The sequence below is a fragment of the Scaptodrosophila lebanonensis genome, unplaced genomic scaffold, assembly GCF_003285725.1.
Source record: "Scaptodrosophila lebanonensis strain 11010-0011.00,11010-0021.00 unplaced genomic scaffold, SlebRS2 tig00000092-arrow-pilon, whole genome shotgun sequence".
Classification (NCBI taxonomy): domain Eukaryota; kingdom Metazoa; phylum Arthropoda; class Insecta; order Diptera; family Drosophilidae; genus Scaptodrosophila; species Scaptodrosophila lebanonensis.
In genome coordinates this window covers 5,295,584-5,314,453 of record NW_022060566.1, presented here as the reverse complement: position 1 = coordinate 5,314,453, position 18,870 = coordinate 5,295,584, and the positions used below count along the sequence as shown (strand labels likewise).

The 18,870-nt window shown below is 35.1% G+C and overlaps 1 protein-coding gene and 2 long non-coding RNA genes across 9 annotated transcripts; all 3 read right to left on the bottom strand.

Moving 5' to 3' along the window:
* Window positions 1-8,131: 8,131 nt before the first annotated feature.
* LOC115627308 lies at window positions 8,132-9,773 on the bottom strand. Its single transcript, XR_003995656.1, has 4 exons — window positions 9,032-9,773; window positions 8,626-8,964; window positions 8,398-8,550; window positions 8,132-8,322 (listed from the first exon to the last, which is right to left on the bottom strand). It is a non-coding gene; the product is annotated as an uncharacterized LOC115627308 (long non-coding RNA).
* A 1,652-nt stretch (window positions 9,774-11,425) lies between these two features.
* LOC115627407 lies at window positions 11,426-12,940 on the bottom strand. The gene is made up of 2 exons (XM_030523062.1): window positions 12,926-12,940; window positions 11,426-12,523 (listed from the first exon to the last, which is right to left on the bottom strand). Exons 1-2 carry the CDS (start codon window positions 12,938-12,940, stop codon window positions 11,426-11,428), a joined length of 1,113 nt encoding a protein of 370 aa, XP_030378922.1.
* Window positions 12,941-13,557: 617 nt separating this feature from the next.
* On the bottom strand, window positions 13,558-16,927 carry LOC115627302. Of its 7 annotated transcripts, none has more exons than XR_003995650.1 (14): window positions 16,694-16,927; window positions 16,548-16,637; window positions 16,447-16,493; window positions 16,228-16,386; window positions 15,916-16,166; window positions 15,610-15,854; window positions 15,304-15,548; window positions 14,992-15,242; window positions 14,680-14,930; window positions 14,374-14,618; window positions 14,254-14,312; window positions 14,003-14,183; window positions 13,779-13,950; window positions 13,558-13,714 (listed from the first exon to the last, which is right to left on the bottom strand). It is a non-coding gene; the product is annotated as an uncharacterized LOC115627302 (long non-coding RNA). The 7 variants fall into 7 exon arrangements; XR_003995654.1 differs by having other exon boundaries at window positions 16,548-16,593; XR_003995649.1 differs by having other exon boundaries at window positions 16,228-16,493.
* Between the last annotated feature and the right edge of the window lie 1,943 nt (window positions 16,928-18,870).

The following is an 18,870-nucleotide window of genomic DNA, read 5'->3' as shown; positions in this document are numbered from 1 at the left end:
AAGTTGTCAATACAAAGAGCATATACTATATACTTATATACATACATATACATATATATAAATATATATAGCGAACCTATACCATATGCTTAGTGATGATGCCTGAGCATTTTATTTATATAAAAAGAAAACAAAACAAACGACAAAAAAAAGCGTAAAACGAATTTTTGTAAAAAATTCTAAAAAAAAAAAGAAAAGCAAAAAAACAAAGCAATGTTTTTAACTTGCGTGTTTTTTTTGTGCATAGAATTCCAAATGCTGAACAGAAGATGATAAAGGAGAAGAAGAGAGTTAGGAAGTGGAGAGCATCGTGCTCTGCGGGGGTTTACACTAAAAATGTTTAAGGAAAAATATTAAATTAGGAAGGAAGTTGCTGAAAACAACAACTTGTGAGTTAGCGTGCGCGTTGAAAACGAAGTAGAAACGAAGAGAATGAAGACGAAGACGTAATTAAAGAAGAAGCAGCAGCAGTAGAAGATGAGGAATATGTATGAAGCTTAGGAGGAGCAGAAACGAAATTATTTTTTAGTATTTAGAGGCTATTTTATATCGTTATTAAAGCAAAATGCGAAGCGTTAGCTGAGGCAGGCAGGCAGTTAGGTATGTAGGTGTGAGATGATAAGAAGAAGATAGGAACCGATGCCGAGAGATGTGGAGTAATAGGGTTGGATCGTAGAAAGTAATAGTAGTAGCGGAAGAAGCGAAGGAAGGATGCAAGAAAGGAAGGTAAGGCAGGAAGGGTAGAAGAAAATTAAATTTTAACTTGAAAACCGCGGAAAACATAACACTGGCATTAGCATTAACATTATTGTTTCCGTTTCATTTCCATTCATTCAATCCGATCTAGAGCTGCCAACAACGTGTGGCCATTTCGGAACCAGTTCCACTTCAGTTCAGTTCCAGGCAGCAATCGGAGTCTTTTTGAGAAATTATTATTATGTTTTTGGTGTTTTAACTTCAATTTTTTTTTTTTGTTTTTTATTTATTTAGTACACACACACATACATACACACACGCACACACAACCAATTCAAACACCCACCCAAATAAGCCCAGCTCAATGGACTTGTTTCCTGTTCCCAATTATATGAACGCAGAACGAGAGAAAAAAAAATCAAACACCAGCCATAAATGAGAAGAAAGTTAAAATTTAATTTTTTTGAAAGTACTTTTTGTGTTGTAAGTTGTGCCAAGTACTGATAACGTTTAAGGTGTGATAAACTCGTTTTTAAATTTAACAACTATTTAAACTACTACTAAAAACAAAAAACAAAACAAACAAAAAAAATTATTAAAAAAAGAACACGATTATGCTGCGGTTTATAAATTTAGATTTATTTTTTAAATACTTTTGAAGCACGTTTACCAAAAAACACAAGCACACACACACACACGACTATAATGTACCAAACACACACATGCACACACACATAGAGACGCGCGCTCATCAGTGTAGAGCAACGGCACTTACTGCCACGAGTCCCAACCAACCAAGGTACAGAATATCGAAGTACTTTTTTGATTTACCAGAAAACAGACACCTTTCGGGCCCTATCATTGGCCCATCCAGTAATAATATCAAACCCAAAACCACAACAAATACAACCACAGCGACATTGACGATTTATCTTACTATTATTATTATTTTATTTGTTTTTTTTTTTAATTTCTTAACGTAAATCTATGAAGTTTGTACTCTTTGAGGGAAGAAACTTGTGAAAAAAATTGATAAGATCGTAAAGAATTGAGGAAGAGAGAAAACAAAAAGCGGCGATACTCTTTAAAGGCATATTTTTTTATATACATATATTTACATATTTACATGAAAGTTTTTAGAGGTACAAACATCGTGAGTACAAATCAATATCTTTTCGTTTTCCTATTATACAACAAATTTAACGTATTTAATGAATTTTCTTAAGCATAAAGATTTGTTTTCAATTGTTAGGCGAGTGAGAAAGTTAGGGAGCAGCAGAAGGAAAGCTTATAAAGATCGATAACAGACAACACTTTTGCATAACGATATATAGCAAGGATTTAAGCAGGCTTAACAACCAGAGACAGCAACGCCCAGCGAATTAGCAGCAGCATTAGCATCAGCAGAAGCAGTAGTAACCGAATAAAAGAGACAAATTAGCAGCCGAAACATATGAATCACATGAATATGAAACAGAACAGCCGCCACTCACAAAAATCAAGGAGCAAGCAAATGAAATACTAAGAAAGATTTTAGTAATATGACAACAAGAGCAACAAAAGAAAAGAACGAATAACAACAACAACAGCATCCAAGAAGCAAATAGAAGTTCGAGTAACGCGTCACAAACAGACGGAAAACGAAATATATGAGAAGGAACTATAAATAGAAATTGGGGGTAAAATTTATGTTCAAGCAGGATTTTTGTTAACGGAAAATTGGACGCAAAATTAGAAAGTCAGCATTAAGCATTAATATTATATACATATATATATATATATAAAAAATAACAGATTAGTGAAATGAAACGCATGGAAATTTGAACAAACACTTGATGAGAAAGACATGTCACAACAGACAAAGCTAAACTAAAGAAAGAGAAAGAAAAACAAAACGCAACTCACTACAAAACGAAATGGAAGTACGTGGAACGCAAGGCATGAGACGAGCAAACGGACATGCTTTCGCATGCACATAATACTGCCGCAAATAAACAAGCAAATAAAACAACATTATAGAACGCAAAAAAACTATGAAATCAAATTAAAAAAGAGAAGAGATAAAAGAAAACACACACCCACACACTGATTTGGAAACCGTTGAAACAAAACGAAAATGAAATAAAAACTTTAATTACAATATATACATATATTTATAGAGCTTAAGCAAAACGATAGAAGAAACTACAATTTTCTGCAGTAAGAATATGTTCTAAAAAAACAAACTTTATTACAAAAAAAAAGAAGATAAATATTTGTAAAAAAAAAATCAAATATTGCTAAATATGAGAACATAAATAAACACACTCACACTCCCACACACACAGATAAACCCAAACTTATACACAATACAAGAAATATAAATATGAAGTAAACCCTATGCTAAATTCTAAATTCAACATACATATGTGTATTCAGAAATATACATAGAAATACATATATACAACTATGTAAAATGTACACAAACGAACGAACGAAAGTTCACGCTTTATATAATAACATATACATACATTAATATGTGTTCTTGCATGGAACGCAGAGGTTCATAAGCATTTTGCAATAGTAGTATCAACAACAACAGTCCCATAATCATGAAACAAAAAGAAAAACGAACGAAAAGTAGAAGCTGTGCAAAAACAAAACGAAATGGGAGTGAAACACGTGGCAACACAGAGATCACCAACAACAAGAAGCAAACACTGCTGCAGATTCAAATTGAGAACAGAGAGAGAGAGAGAGAGAGAGAGTTTAATTGAAGAGCATTTTCCAATTTGTTCGTTCCTCTGTGCATTTCTCTTAATTCTAATTCTGTAATGAATCGTACGGTAATCAACTGGAGACTGAGCTACAACATATATTAAGTTACCGTTATGTTTTATTGCATTTGATGAAGATAAAGAACAATACACACCCCTCGACACACGCACACACACACACACACAGACACATACAAACAAGCTAGAACAGTTGCAACAATTTTAAATAACACACATATATACTTACATATATAATATATATGTGTAGTATGTATATATGCGACAAGAAATATTAACAAAAACAATTTTGAATTATGCTTCTATATAATTTTTTTTAGTTAAGCTTACGTATGTATATTCTAAACTCTACACAAGATGAATATAAAAAAGAACAACAAGGAAGAAGAAGAACATTTAAATTGACGGCTTTGCCAACCCTTTTCACACAAACACACACCCACAACCACCGCATAACCCCACCCCACCCCCACCATCAGTGTCCATTCTCGGCGAGCGGCTTGCCTGTGTGATAGTAGTTTATAATTTTAGCCGCCCGCCGAAATAAACCCACAACCACCCATTCACCGCCCACCACATTTTCACATTTCAATGGCAAGCAGAAATTTTTAACTTCAGTAAAGAAATAATATACGAGTATATATTTAAACCCCTAGGGTCCGTCTCTCCTTTTCTGGCAATTAGAGCCGATCGGTCCAGACGTTCCTCCTAAATACACACACACACACACACACAAAAAACCACAAAAATTAATGAAAAAAATTGAAAAAAAAACATTTTACAATATTTTTACATTATTAATTATTTTTTAAAGTTAATATATATGTAATACATAAATTTGCGTATGTTAATTTTAATTTTTAAAGTTTTTTTTTCGTCGTCTACAGTATACACGTTAAGTTCATTACTCTTACCTGTAAAAATCGATGATGTTTTCATACATTTGGAAAACACGTATATTTATAGAGCTAAATACGGAATAATATTATAAATATAACAAAACAAAAAAAAACGTAAAATATTATTAAAAAAGCCAAAAAAAAAAACAACAAACAATTGATCAGAACTGTTTTCATTTCCAAAAAACGATATGTTGAAATTTAAAATCCTCTTCGAATTGAGTTGCGGCCTTCATTCAGATTAAGATATTTGTTGGCGTGTACTGAAAATTGAGATGCCTTTTTGTTCAAAACAAATCGTTTTGGGACGTTTGTCTATTGCAGAACTTTCAGAAAATTAAGATATCAGGCATGTTTCGGAATCGATGTTTGTAAATGTTTTCAATACATTTTTGCTTATACCAAATCGTTTTATGGTGTTTCTCTATACACTTTGCTTTTGGGAAAAAGTAATACAAACGAAAGAAAGAACAGCTTATATATATATATTTTATTTAAATATATGCGATATGGTCCAATGGATCTATTGAGATTATACCAATTTCGAATCCGCAACATTCAATGGAAGTCGGCATCAAGCTCGGGTACAGCATTTATATTTCACATATTTTATGGGAATTTCCCCGGAATGTGAACATGGTGTCGTTTGGAAATGGGAACAGGGCTGTATGTGTACATTGATTTTGAATATACAAACGGTGTAGTTCAGTTTCTATTTCAGCGTGTTTGCTAGTAATGGGGGAACCGCCCCAATGCCAAACGTTCCCCAATCCCAATCGTTTCGGAATGCCCTTCATGCAAAATGCCAATGTGAACAGAGTAGTAGAATGAAGCCAAGCAGAGCACAACTACATATATACATACTATACATATGTCTATAATATTGCATAAGAAATCGAAACTCGTCTACGTTATGAATTTATTGTGTGTGTATATGTATGTGTGAAAAAGTCGAGAGAGAAGTAAATAATATACATACATACCATACATAGTATATAGAGAACTCAGCCACAAAAAAACTACGAGCCCAAATGGAGAAGAAATGTGTGTGTAATTACAATTATATAGACATACATATATACGATACCTATATACAACAAAACCTAAACCTATACAACTATGGTAAAGCATAACTAAAGAAAATATACATACATACACGTATATGGAAAGAAAGAAAAAACATAAATGAATAAACTACCTCAGCTTTGAATATTTCTATAGAAATGTTATTGAATGTATTTGAAAACAAAAATAAAACAAAAAGTAAAAAGCATAAAATATATTAACAAAAAACATGCCGCGAAATATATATATATATACATATATATAAAACAAAGGTCAAGAAGAGCAAACGTTTTAGAGCTGCATTTATATATGATAAACAAAAACTAATAATATTTACATACATTAAGTCTACGTTTCGCCTACTCCTATAAATATACAACAAATACATACATAGTTAGATAAAAAAAAAAAACAACCACACACACACACATACACAGGCACACAAGAACACACACATACAAAAAATGGATCACAACTAAAACCAAATAACAATAATTTTGCGTCCATTTTTGTTGTTTCCTATATATACTTATAAACATATTTAAAAGAAGTCAAGTGTGTAATTGTTTTTAAAAAGTGCTAACAATGCCTATGCCGTACATACATATTTATTTATATAAACATACATACACACACAGACACTATTACTCTCCTATGTGTGTGTCCACACAATGCTGAACAACAACAACAACAAATAATAATAATAATAATATAATATAACATACCTATGTTGTATGTTGAAACAAACCCACTTAGAATTGCTAATCGGTGTCAGTTGTGTAGCAAATACAAAATGCATATAAGGAATAAAATATTTCCAAATTTGAAAACGAAAAACAAAGGTAAAAGCCTTAATAAATATTCAACAGCCACACATACATACATACATACATACATATGTATGTGCATTAATATGTGTATGTATTTATGAACTATATAGCCATCACACCAATCCCATCCAACACACATCCATAGACAAAATAATGGATGTACAGAATGAAAGTTTCGGCGCTGCTTCAATATTTCCACAGCGATGTTAGTAGACACGGAGGGCATCGATAGTGCCGGCTTTGAAGTACTAAAGTAGACGTATAGTTATAGGCATAGTCCGATTAAATGAACCCATCCGAAAGCTAAAGATTTGATATGCAGAACGAAAGTTCCTGCTCTTCTTTCACTTTTCCACCTCGAAGACATCTATAGTTCCGGATCTATAGTCCAACGGTATAGTTATAGAAATAGTTGCCATCATACCAATCCTATCCAAGAGAAAAACAGTGGTTATACAAAATGAAAGGTCAAGAAAAAAAAGGACAAAACATCGATAGTCCCAGCTTTAATGTCCTAAAGCATACTTATAGGTACAGTTGTCCGATTAAATCGTGCTTACACAATGCAAACTGGTGAGCATAGCTTCGGAGATAAGAAAGAATATTCTAGTTCCTCGACCAAATTGATCGTTAGTTCCTTAGGCTGCTATATAATATAGTGATCCGATCCATACTTTTTACTAAGAGAAATAAAAGTAAACAGAAAATGTAAAATAGTAGAGGAATGTTTAATGTTAATTCATTTGGGAAACAAATTTTTCAGTTTCTCTAATTACATCAATTTTAAAACATTTTAAGCATCCATGTGTCTTCCTCCATTGAAATTACTTTTGAAGGTCCGCTAGATTGTGATATACTCGTAAATGTGAGGTGAGTAATTTCGAATGAACTCGAAATTCGATTTCCCTTTAATGCGATAAGCCTAAAAGGCCAGAAATCATCGATCTCGTCAAATAGTAGATCCTATAATGGTAACAAAAGCGAATGACAGCTAAAGGAAAAAGGCTAAGGATGCCATACATACATATAGAAATTCCGTTTCCGGTTTTATGATTACTCCAAACTCACTGATCACAAGTACAGTTCAGTTTTGATCCATTTATGAGCTATTTAGGATAAACAGATCGATCCACACATCGTGTCCAACAATTGATGCACAGCTGAAGCTTAGTTGGTGTCTTCATTATTTCGATTATGGGTGTTCGTACTAGTGTGTATAGTATGTAGAATGAGGCAAAAGTTGGTAATAATATGTATGCTGCGTTTTATAATTTTTAAAATACAGATCTAAGAAAGAGAAAATATGTATGTACCTATATATATTAACTGTGTGTTTAGATGGTATGTTTTCCCCCCTCTCTTTTGTGTAACTCAGTGTTAGAGATAAACAAAAAATGTAAGCGCTCAAAATTCCCAGAAAAATTCAAGCGTATACCCATCTATATGTGTATGTAACAAGATATAATTATACTATATGCTATATGTATGTAGATACATCCAGAAATCATGCATTCACACACTACTCTACTTACAAAACCAAAACCAACCAACCAGCTAATGAATTCAAGTTAAAACCTTTGTGAGCATGTGAAGGAAACAATGAAACAAAATTTACTCAATAAATGATTTTTCGTATTGAAAGTTGATTGGATGTACCCTCTATATATATGTATATCTATTTATAACTTAACATAGATTTATGCAACAAGCAATCTTGTCTGCGATAAACATACGATCAGGTGGGACATCGTTTAAAGTTTAGTTTCGATGGTTTGTTAACAAAATACTTGATTACAGATTGAATTATTTGCTGCGATGAAAAATATTGGAATACAAGATAATTCGGTGGTATTTGCAGGCTCGTTCGTTTCGTTTTCAAAAGCTATTGGATTATTTAATATCTAGATGCGAGATGATTACAAATATAAGCCACGTAGGACGTGATTGTTCCGAAATTTACATAGGTTCGCTGTAAAGGTTTATTAATTGAAGAGGATGCGCTTGAATCGCTTGGATGTGGGCTCGCTGTTATGGTTTAAGGTTGCGGATTGTAAGATCCTAGATGAGTAGAGATGTAAGGATGTATAATATAATTTTGGTTCGCAATAGACGAGCAGATTCCGTAGCACTTACCAGTTCGTTTGCAGGTTCGGTCTGATGTTTTAAAGTTAAAGTTCGAACACAAAAGTAAAACGCTTTTGGTCCGTAATGTTGGCTCGCTGGCTGTTTTAAAGATGCGGTTTAACTACAAAAATGTTAGAAATTGAGACACAGTGCTGCAATAACCTAGATGAGTACAAATATAGAAATGTGAAAGATACTGATGGTTCGCCACGTGCGAGTAGATTCCGTAGCACTTACCAGCTCATTGGTATGATTTTATGATGCAAGCGGATTGCAAATGTGAGCTTGGGTCCGTAATGCAGGTGGTTTAAAAATGAAGATTGATTACAAATGTAATGTGGTCTCCTTCTTACGGTTTCAAGAAGCGGTTTGATTAAAAAAAAAAAGTTAAAAACTAATGATTCCAAATGTCGTTGCGGCAGTAATTACAAATGCTCTTAAATGGTTTTAAAAATAATTTAAATGTGAAGGCGCAAGGCACCAATGGAATGGTTCGCAGTCTAGTAATGGTATTTGTTAATTCGAATTGATAGATATTGAACGTGATTTTCTTGAAAATATGTTCGATATGGACTCCTAGATAAAGAAAAAAAAAATATTGTTTCTAAGCTAAGCCACTATAAAATGGAACACAGCTACATACCCAGTTTTAGATCGGCATTATATTTATTTAACTCTTTAGTCGGACTTGCTGCTATCTTCCTCGCCACTGTAGTATACTTGGGCTTCTTCGAGATCCTCTTCCTCGTCTACTTCCACGTCCACGTCTACTTCAGCTTCATCGTCCTCTTCGGCCTCCTCTGCCAACAGAGGCAGCTCTGCAGCTATCGGAACATCCTCGGCTGGCTCATCTCGATAGACGACGCGATTTGTGTGATAGATTCGATAATGACGCATTACAATCAGTCCCATTGCCATTAGAGCCACGCTGATCCCAAAGCATATTATAGCGAAGTAATAATTCCATTCTTCCACCTCCACTGAAGATATACAAATGCCTATCTTCGCCAAAAACCACTCGGCCATCCATGTATCCAGTCCCGTCCACATAATATAAGTCAGTAAAATGCTCAGCCCGAGCGCACACAAAATGTGCGGATAGTTAAGTCGGAAATAGCCGCCGACTTGTGAGAGCATCTGCATCGTTGACAATTTAAAGTTTTCCATTCTCTCATAAAAGGGCAAACACAGATGGGAAGTTCTTCAGGAAGCGAGCTTTGTAATCACAAATTTTCTATGACTCCAATATATTACTCTAAACTCTATCTACGTAGGTAAAGAATACGCTATGTGTGTCGAAAAAACGCAATTAGTAGTCTTCCCGGTATATCGGCTACAAAAATTTAACCGCCAAACGGTACTTATGCAATCGAAATATTCATGCACGCAAGAATAGAGCAAAAATAATAAGTTTTGTTGTAGATGTTTTAAGATTTACTGTCAAGTCGTGCACCGAAATAATAATAACGTTCTGTCACTGTCACGTGACGTCACCAGAAAGCGGAAACGAAAAGTACCGATTACATAATACTCCCTAAAAAATGACAGCGAAAGGGACAAAATCACTTACGCTACATTGAGCTCACAGGTCCAGTAACATCAACTCAACAGTTCCTTCCAGCTACTGCTGAGGCTTTTTCTGTTGGCAGTTTGGCCATTCTTGTAACATGGGTAATATCCAAGTGATCTAGAGTTAATTGAATGTATTTCCCGGTCCACTAAAAGATGCCAATCAATCAGACTTTAAAAAAAAAACAAATAACTAAGAAATCAGTTCATTTAGAGTTAGGCCCGAAAGAATTGTGAGGCATTTCCATAATATGGGTGGCCTTTATCTATTTGGTACGAGAAGTCCCTTTGGCGTTATTTGAATTGAAATATTCGAGTTTTTTTTGGGGTTTTCATTTAAATATCTTAAAATTTTTAATTTTTTTTTTATATTACACATTGTTCAAAGCCTTTCACTCTTCTATTTTAATCTAAAACTGGTACGAGCCTATATCTTAAATGTCGTTATTTTGACAATTATCAGACTGCATCGATCTAAATTTTGTAAAGCAGGCTATTAATATATCGAATCCTCAATAATTAACTGGCATATATCGGCATGCAGTTAAATGAATGGTGATCCCCCATTACTAATTATTTATCCTGCTCATTCCCTTGCTTGATATCGATAACTAGCAGCAGTGCAACTGATAATTTGAGGCGTTTGTGGACCTAAAACGTCTGACTATCGATGCTCGTGTGCGTCGTTTGTATAATTCGCTGTCGATCAGTAATGTGCAAGCAGAAAGGTGTTCCACATTAATATTATAGAGCTCAATGACCACTCTTTGCAAACAAGGGAAAACGTGCCCTTTATTGTCTTTGCTGCTCTGTAAGTTCGATGTTAATATGATGGCGATCTCAAAAAATCGATGCATTCCACATACATATGTATATCGCATTGAATATCAATTTTCGGTTCGTAATATCGATATCGCCATGACTCGTTGTACACAAAATCCATTATTATTTCATAAATATGAAGCATATTCAAGTACTAATGTGCCAAAGCTTTGTGGGATTAACTTCCTTCAATTGTGTTCTACTTAACAAGATCTTTGGGCTTTTTCGTGCTTATGGATAGCAATGCAGAAATTTCGTAGTTCACACAACTGGACCGCATTTTCCATGAATGAAGTAATGGGAGCGGTATTTTTCTGCTGTAATTTCCACGCCGTCGAATCGGGGTGAGAGTGAGGGCTTCTTAAATATCCTATATATGTATATGTATATTCGTAAGGCAAATGTTTTTAAAAACAATTTCAAGTTTTTGACTTTATTTTGGGTACGAAAACAATATCGTAGTTTCAAATTGTAGCTTCTCCGGTGTATACAAATGTATACAATTTATTGAACTATTTAACTATGTTCATGGGAGGCACTACAAAAGCCAACAAATAGTTTCAACAATCATTTAGATGCACGATATACTTGTAAGAATAAATATACACGTACATACATATCAACATACATATGTATATATCTTATATTACTGATATCTTTTGTCATAGGTTCTTTGCTTATGTTTTGTGAACATTTCCCGTTGGCAGCCGAGATTGCGACAGCTCCGCTTATACGGATTAAGCATCTGGCGACTATACCAATGGAGCTTGGAAACAGTGCGGAGCTCAGTCTGGTAGATAGAGAACTGCTCGAAAGTAAAGTAATTCCGATGTACACAATGGGAATCGTGATGATAGGAGCTGTGTGGGTCGTAGATCCAGGAACGCTGACTACCATAGTGGATGTTATAATTGGAATTGGTGTGTGTGTCTGCCAAATGGTTAAGGAACAACGGATGTGCGGTGATATGGTTCAGTTCCTTGCCAGATGGATGCTGCACGAAATGGCAGAGTGCCTCTCTTGGAATGAGATTGAAGTGCACGCATTTCAGGATGCTATCCAACCACTCATGATGATTCTTCCAGTGATGGAGAAGCCAGATGATGGCTGATAACAACACCTCCAACTCAGAATTCACACAAATGCTATTTGAACTGAGCAGAGCGATGATATCGCTGCCATAAAGCTCATAAAACTCAGGCCTTCCGATCAGCGTGAGGTAATACTTTTGGACATTCTTTAGGGAGACATGATGCGACAAGACGACGTTCCACTTGCGATGGCCAAGAAAAACATGAAAGCCAATTTCCTCGCGCATCACAGAGGCACTTTTGAAAATAGTTCTATACTGCTTGAGGAGCTCGTCAATTCTCAGATATTTGGCAACAAAGTACAGGGGCACAATCTGATCTGGTCGTACGATGGTCGACGGCTGCATCATCCATGAGTAGGCGGTAAAAAATGCCTCGCCGGACACCTTGCACTCAGGCAATCCGAATGCCATACCCGGACGTCCGTGGTCAAAGTAGTCGCAATGGAGCTGCAAAACCTCTAAGTTACAACTAAAGTAGCTCCCTCCAATAATGACGGTGCAATCAGCCGGCTTCTTCTTCATGGCATCGCTATTCATTCGAGATTTGCCGTGATTGTAATACCCGTTTGGGGAATTCTGCGGAGCAGCCCATACAGCTGCGGCAGTATCTGCGTTATTCAAATTAGACATCAGTTCCGAAAATATTGCTGCCTAAAAGTATTCATAGTCCATGGGAGTGTATTAAGTAGTAAGTATAGAACCACATACCTATTTAGAAACTATTTGAGCTTATTATTCGCGTTTGAAAAAAAGCGAATATTCTACTCAGTCGATTGCAAATTAATAGTTAGTAGTAGCACCAAAGACTTCTCCACCTCAACCAAAATTATATTCAGATTAAGTTGCGTGGCGCTGAAAATATTGAACAATTGAAGCGCCTTTCATTACCAATACAAGTATTTTCACAATCACCACAGCAAAGAGTTGGAAATGAATTTACAATTTAATATTTTTGCACAACTGCAGCTTCGTTTCGTCGTTGACATTTAAAAGAAATTTGAATCGTTCCTTACCAACGTTCCCCCGTAATACAAGTACTTTGACTAGCTTTACCTTAATCGGCGTCATTATCGAATAATCATTTCGTAGTCCTTCCCCAAAATGCCATTTTTTCATTTTCATACTCGTATTATAATGTTGACTTTAAAAGTAAAAGCCGCGTTTCTCATATTAAGTATTTAACCAAAATCATAAATAATCACATGAAATACATATATAAAATTCTTTTGAAATCACATTCATATTGAAAGAACAAATTCAGGCCCCCAAACCAGTTTGATTTCCATTGATTACGTACTGGCTTGTAAACTTATCTATATACATACATATATAACAGTTTGTCTGATTGAATTCTATTTTGTCAATTCACACGACTTAAAGACATACATATAGTAGAAGAGACTACTTCTATAGGGTCGATTATGGAATGAATTTTTTAGCCTCATCACCCCACCCTAAAGTGAGGGAAATTAACAAATTATTTTACATGGTAACTTTTTGTAGTACGGAACCTGGAAATGCTTGATTCGTCAAAGAAGTGCTTACGATTCTTCATATTCTTGGAATTATTCTAACAAGATAAAAGCATCGCATAGAGAACGAAAATAGAGTTAGCTGCTTTAATAGAAGGAAACAAAAGAGAATTGCTAGTATAGGTACATGAGAATGAAATCAAATACATATGCTTTCTATATCCCTTAAGTATCAAAATATATAGGTTTATTAGTATCAAAATATATGGTAAGGGATTTTTAGTATCAAAATATACAGTTTGGTTTTCATTTTAGCATCACATTACTGCTCCGAGAAGAGTTGTGATTGGAAATTGAATTACTGGCATCCCTGCAGAAGAAAAAAAGAGTACACATTATTTGCAATACACGCTGAAGTATGCTTTTGAACTCACCTTTTAATGTGGGACAAGTATGTATAGGTATTTCCGTCTTAGTATCAAAATATATGGTAAGGATTTCCTTTAGTATCAAAATATATACATCGTTTTTTATGTAAAAATACTTATAAAGAGTGTATTTACTGCTGCAAACATCCATATGCCGATTTGAATGATCGCTGCAAAACTTAAAAAGGAACAGTTCATACGCTGTATTTTCAATTATTGTGTTTCCTTACTAGATGCTAAGTTTAAAGTTTGTCTTTTCGTATCAAAATATATAGGATTTGTAGCCGGGAGACGCCGGTTAGTGTTTGTAGCCGAGAAGCTTTGAAGCATTCTTCTAAATCTTTCTCTTTTATAGTTTTGTGCTCTTTCGTATCAAAATATATATAATATCCCCATAAGTGGGCCGATCATCTAGAAATTGAAATGAGTACTACAGAATAAAAATTACCAATACTTTGAATCATTGGTCATGCAAGCTTACCTAATAACGTGTAAGGTTTCTTTTTTAGTATCAAAATATATGTCCAATTGAAATGATTACTGAAGCATGAAAAAGGGAACAACTTATTACCAGTACCTGGAGGCGTTCTTCGGTGCTTACCAATAAGTGTGATATGTCCAATAAAGTGTCCTTTGTGTAATGGCTCTAAATTGCAGTCATAATTCTGATAACCATTTATCATCCTGATCAGTAGCGCACTCCAGCAATGTTTAAAGTACTCTCTTGTGGGTTCTTAAACCTCGAATTCGTTATATGGAGAACTACATACATATCGTAGTCCCTTTTAGTATCTTTAGTATCTAGTCTTTTTTAGTAATAAAATATATGTCCAATTGAAATGATTACTGAAGCATGAAAAAGGGAACAACTTATTACCAGTACCTGGAGGCGTTCTTCGGTGCTTACCAATAAGTGTGATATGTCCAATAAAGTGTCCTTTGTGTAATGGCTCTAAATTGCAGTCATAATTCTGATAACCATTTATCATCCTGATCAGTAGCGCACTCCAGCAATGTTTAAAGTACTCTCTTGTGGGTTCTTAAACCTCAAATTCGTTATATGGAGAACTACATACATACTTGTATCGTAGTCCTTTTTAGTATCTTTAGTATCTAGTCTTTTTTAGTATCAAAATATATGTCCAATTGAAATGATTACTGAAGCATGAAAAAGGGAACAACTTATTACCAGTACCTGGAGGCGTTCTTCGGTGCTTACCAATAAGTGTGATATGTCCAATAAAGTGTCCTTTGTGTAATGGCTCTAAGTTGCAGTCATAATTCTGATAACCATTTATAATCCTGATCAGTAGCGCACTCCAACAATGTTTAAAGTACTCTCTTGTGGGTTCTTAAACCTCAAATTCGTTATATGGAGAACTACATACATACTTGTATCGTAGTCCTTTTTAGTATCTTTAGTATCTAGTCTTTTTTAGTATCAAAATATATGTCCAATTGAAATGATTACTGAAGCATGAAAAAGGGAACAACTTATTACCAGTACCTTGAGGCATTCTTCGGTGCTTACCAATAAGTGTGATATGTCCAATAAAGTGTCCTTTGTGTAATGGCTCTAAATTGCAGTCATAATTCTGATAACCATTTATAATCCTGATCAGTAGCGCACTCCAGCAATGTTTAAAGTACTCTCTTGTGGGTTCTTAAACCTCGAATTCGTTATATGGAGAACTACATACATATCGTAGTCCCTTTTAGTATCTTTAGTATCTAGTCTTTTTTAGTAATAAAATATATGTCCAATTGAAATGATTACTGAAGCATGAAAAAGGGAACAACTTATTACCAGTACCTGGAGGCGTTCTTCGGTGCTTACCAATAAGTGTGATATGTCCAATAAAGTGTCCTTTGTGTAATGGCTCTAAATTGCAGTCATAATTCTGATAACCATTTATAATCCTGATCAGTAGCGCACTCCAGCAATGTTTAAAGTACTCTCTTGTGGGTTCTTAAACCTCGAATTCGTTATATGGAGAACTACATACATATCGTAGTCCCTTTTAGTATCTTTAGTATCTAGTCTTTTTTAGTAATAAAATATATGTCCAATTGAAATGATTACTGAAGCATGAAAAAGGGAACAACTTATTACCAGTACCTTGAGGCATTCTTCGGTGCTTACCAATAAGTGTGATATGTCCAATAAAGTGTCCTTTGTGTAATGGCTCTAAGTTGCAGTCATAATTCTGATAACCATTTATCATCCTGATCAGTAGCGCACTCCAGCAATGTTTAAAGTACTCTCTTGTGGGTTCTTAAACCTCAAATTCGTTATATGGAGAACTACATACATACTTGTATCGTAGTCCCTTTTAGTATCTTTAGTATCTAGTCTTTTTTAGTATCAAAATATATGTCCAATTGAAATGATTACTGAAGCATGAAAAAGGGAACAACTTATTACCAGTACCTGGAGGCGTTCTTCGGTGCTTACCAATAAGTGTGATATGTCCAATAAAGTGTCCTTTGTGTAATGGCTCTAAGTTGCAGTCATAATTCTGATAACCATTTATAATCCTGATCAGTAGCGCACTCCAGCAATGTTTAAAGTACTCTCGTTATATGGAGAACTACATAAGTACATATCGTAGTCCTATAGAAAATGTGACTTCTTTTGCTAAACCTCACTCAGTTGATTTCTTTCCATACATACTTGAATGGGTGTCGATTGGTGTAATCAATAATTCCACATACTCCGAACTGAAAAGAGCTGGTGATCGTTAAAGTACTCCAACCCAAAATAGTGCAAAGTACCTTCTTGTGTTCTGGGTGTGGATTTTTAGCTCTTGAATTCGTTATGCTGTAGTCGTAATAGAGAAATACTTGTATATATCTAACGCGGTGCTACGGAAAATGCCACTTCTTATAGTAAGCCTCATTTGATTTCTTTCCATACTTACTAGAATAAGGGTAGACTGGGGTATTCAATCTTTCCGCATACTCCTTGTTGTTGACACAAATATTCGAAAATGTTGTATTATTTCACAAAAATTCTTAAAACTAATGAACTTGCACTTTTTGCTTAACACTAATAACACTTTATGCTTAAATCTAATTTTTTATTATTTCACATTTTAATTTTTGTTTTTTTTTTTGTTTTAGATGTTTTTCTCCGAAAACAATTGAAAATATACTGAACTGGAGCTGGGAATATAAAATCGAAGTTTTGAAATTAAAAGCATTGCTTACTTGTGCAAATTGAAATTCATTTAATTTCGAACGTCATAGTGTTGGAATTGTGAGATATGTATTTATGAAATTAAATCATAATCGAAAGATCTCTTCAAAAAAGTGAAATAACTCGTATATGAGCGTCTGCATGCCAAGTTTGGTTTATGTATGCTCAGCCGTTTCCGAAATCCAGGCGTTCATCCAGACAGACGGACGGATATGTCTAGATCGATGTCTCTCGTCATGCTGATTCAGAATGTAATGGTGTCGGAGATGCTTCTTTCTGCATGTTACATAAGTACTTTGCACAAATCTAATATACCCTGGCAAAATGGAAGTTATACCAATTATGAAAAGCTGCTCGATATTTTTTTATATACTGGTGTATCATCAGTTAGATTTGGTTAATTAAAACACACACGAATTGTTGAGTTTATATATGTATATCTATATATTTATATGTATCTATGCTATTAAGCTCTAATTTAATGAAGTAATATTATCGCTTTGAAATTTACTCTAGGTGGGCGGACCCCCTATGTGGGTGGATCTTCTAGTGCACATTGATGAGGTTAGCATCCGGCTCTGGCAAGGGATCTTCGATCTCTTCAGTTGGCTCGTTTTCCATCTTGGACTCCGCATCAGGATCCTGTTGGCCCTGCTCGATGAATCGCTTACTCTGCAGCGAAAAATTCGGCACCGTCACTGGCTCTATAATGCCAGGAACATCGGCAAAGGTACGGTCCTCGATGATCAGCACCTGCGAGTTGATTTCGACCTTCTTGATGTCGGCCTCGCGTTTGAGTTGACGAGCGCGATAGGCCCGATAAACCAGCATACCGCAATATGCACTAATCAGGATCGAGACGGTGTAGAAGTTTCCACGCTTGGGTTTGACGGCATCCAAGACGGCATCGCATTGAGCGGCCACGTTCTCCAGCGTTATGGTGACAAACTGCTCTGCAGGCTCATTGGGTACGATTTGGCTGAATGTGCTCATCTTTTGTGTGTGGATTGCCGAATTAATGAAAAGGTGTGCGTTTTTTATTATAATTTTTTCAGTTGGGGAGCTGAACGGGAAAATTTTGTTGAATGGCAGACTGTGTGATAGAGAGCTTGTAACAGAGTTCGTCCGACCCAGGCAAGGCATGCTTAGGTATTTCTAACAGAACCGTTTCTAAACAAGAACTGTTCATGTAACTTGCCAAACGAAAACTGTGAAATGGATTGAGTTTCTTATTGATGCTTTGATTTTAGCGTCGATTACGATTTATACAGATTTGATTCTAAGACTGCTAATACTTGTAGTATTTTGGAACTTAATGCTGAGATTCGCTTTGAAAACGTTTTTGTAGCTGAACCAACTCATTTTTGAGTACCATCTGGCATTTATTTATTTTACCCAATGAATCCCACAATTAAATACTTAAATTGAAGTTTTGTATACTAATAACATGCTATAAATAGAGCAATCATACTGGGTTCGAAACCGTCAATAGAGCTATGAATTTAGTGCTAAGGCTTTCAATTGTTATTGACAATCAATTTACCGTTAGGTTGCAACTGATTTATATTACTATGGTCACCCGCTAAATTGAGTATTTAATACTAATAATAATATATATATTTATAAAATATTTAATATGTATACGATTTGAACAGCTTCATTGCTGCTATCAATAACTCTGGCAGGGTGAAATTTAAAATTCAAATGTGCCGCCCTGTTATCATCAAAATTGTACAAGCTGGCAGTTCCGTATTGGAAACAGGTTGGCAGTGCTGCGCATTAACGCGGCACGCCGATGTTTTGTGCATCGATGCCCTTCCACATCTCTATGGCTGCATCAGTTGTTGTGGTAAATTAATTGCGGGTGGACGTGTGCGGGTCGCTTAAACAATTTGTGCA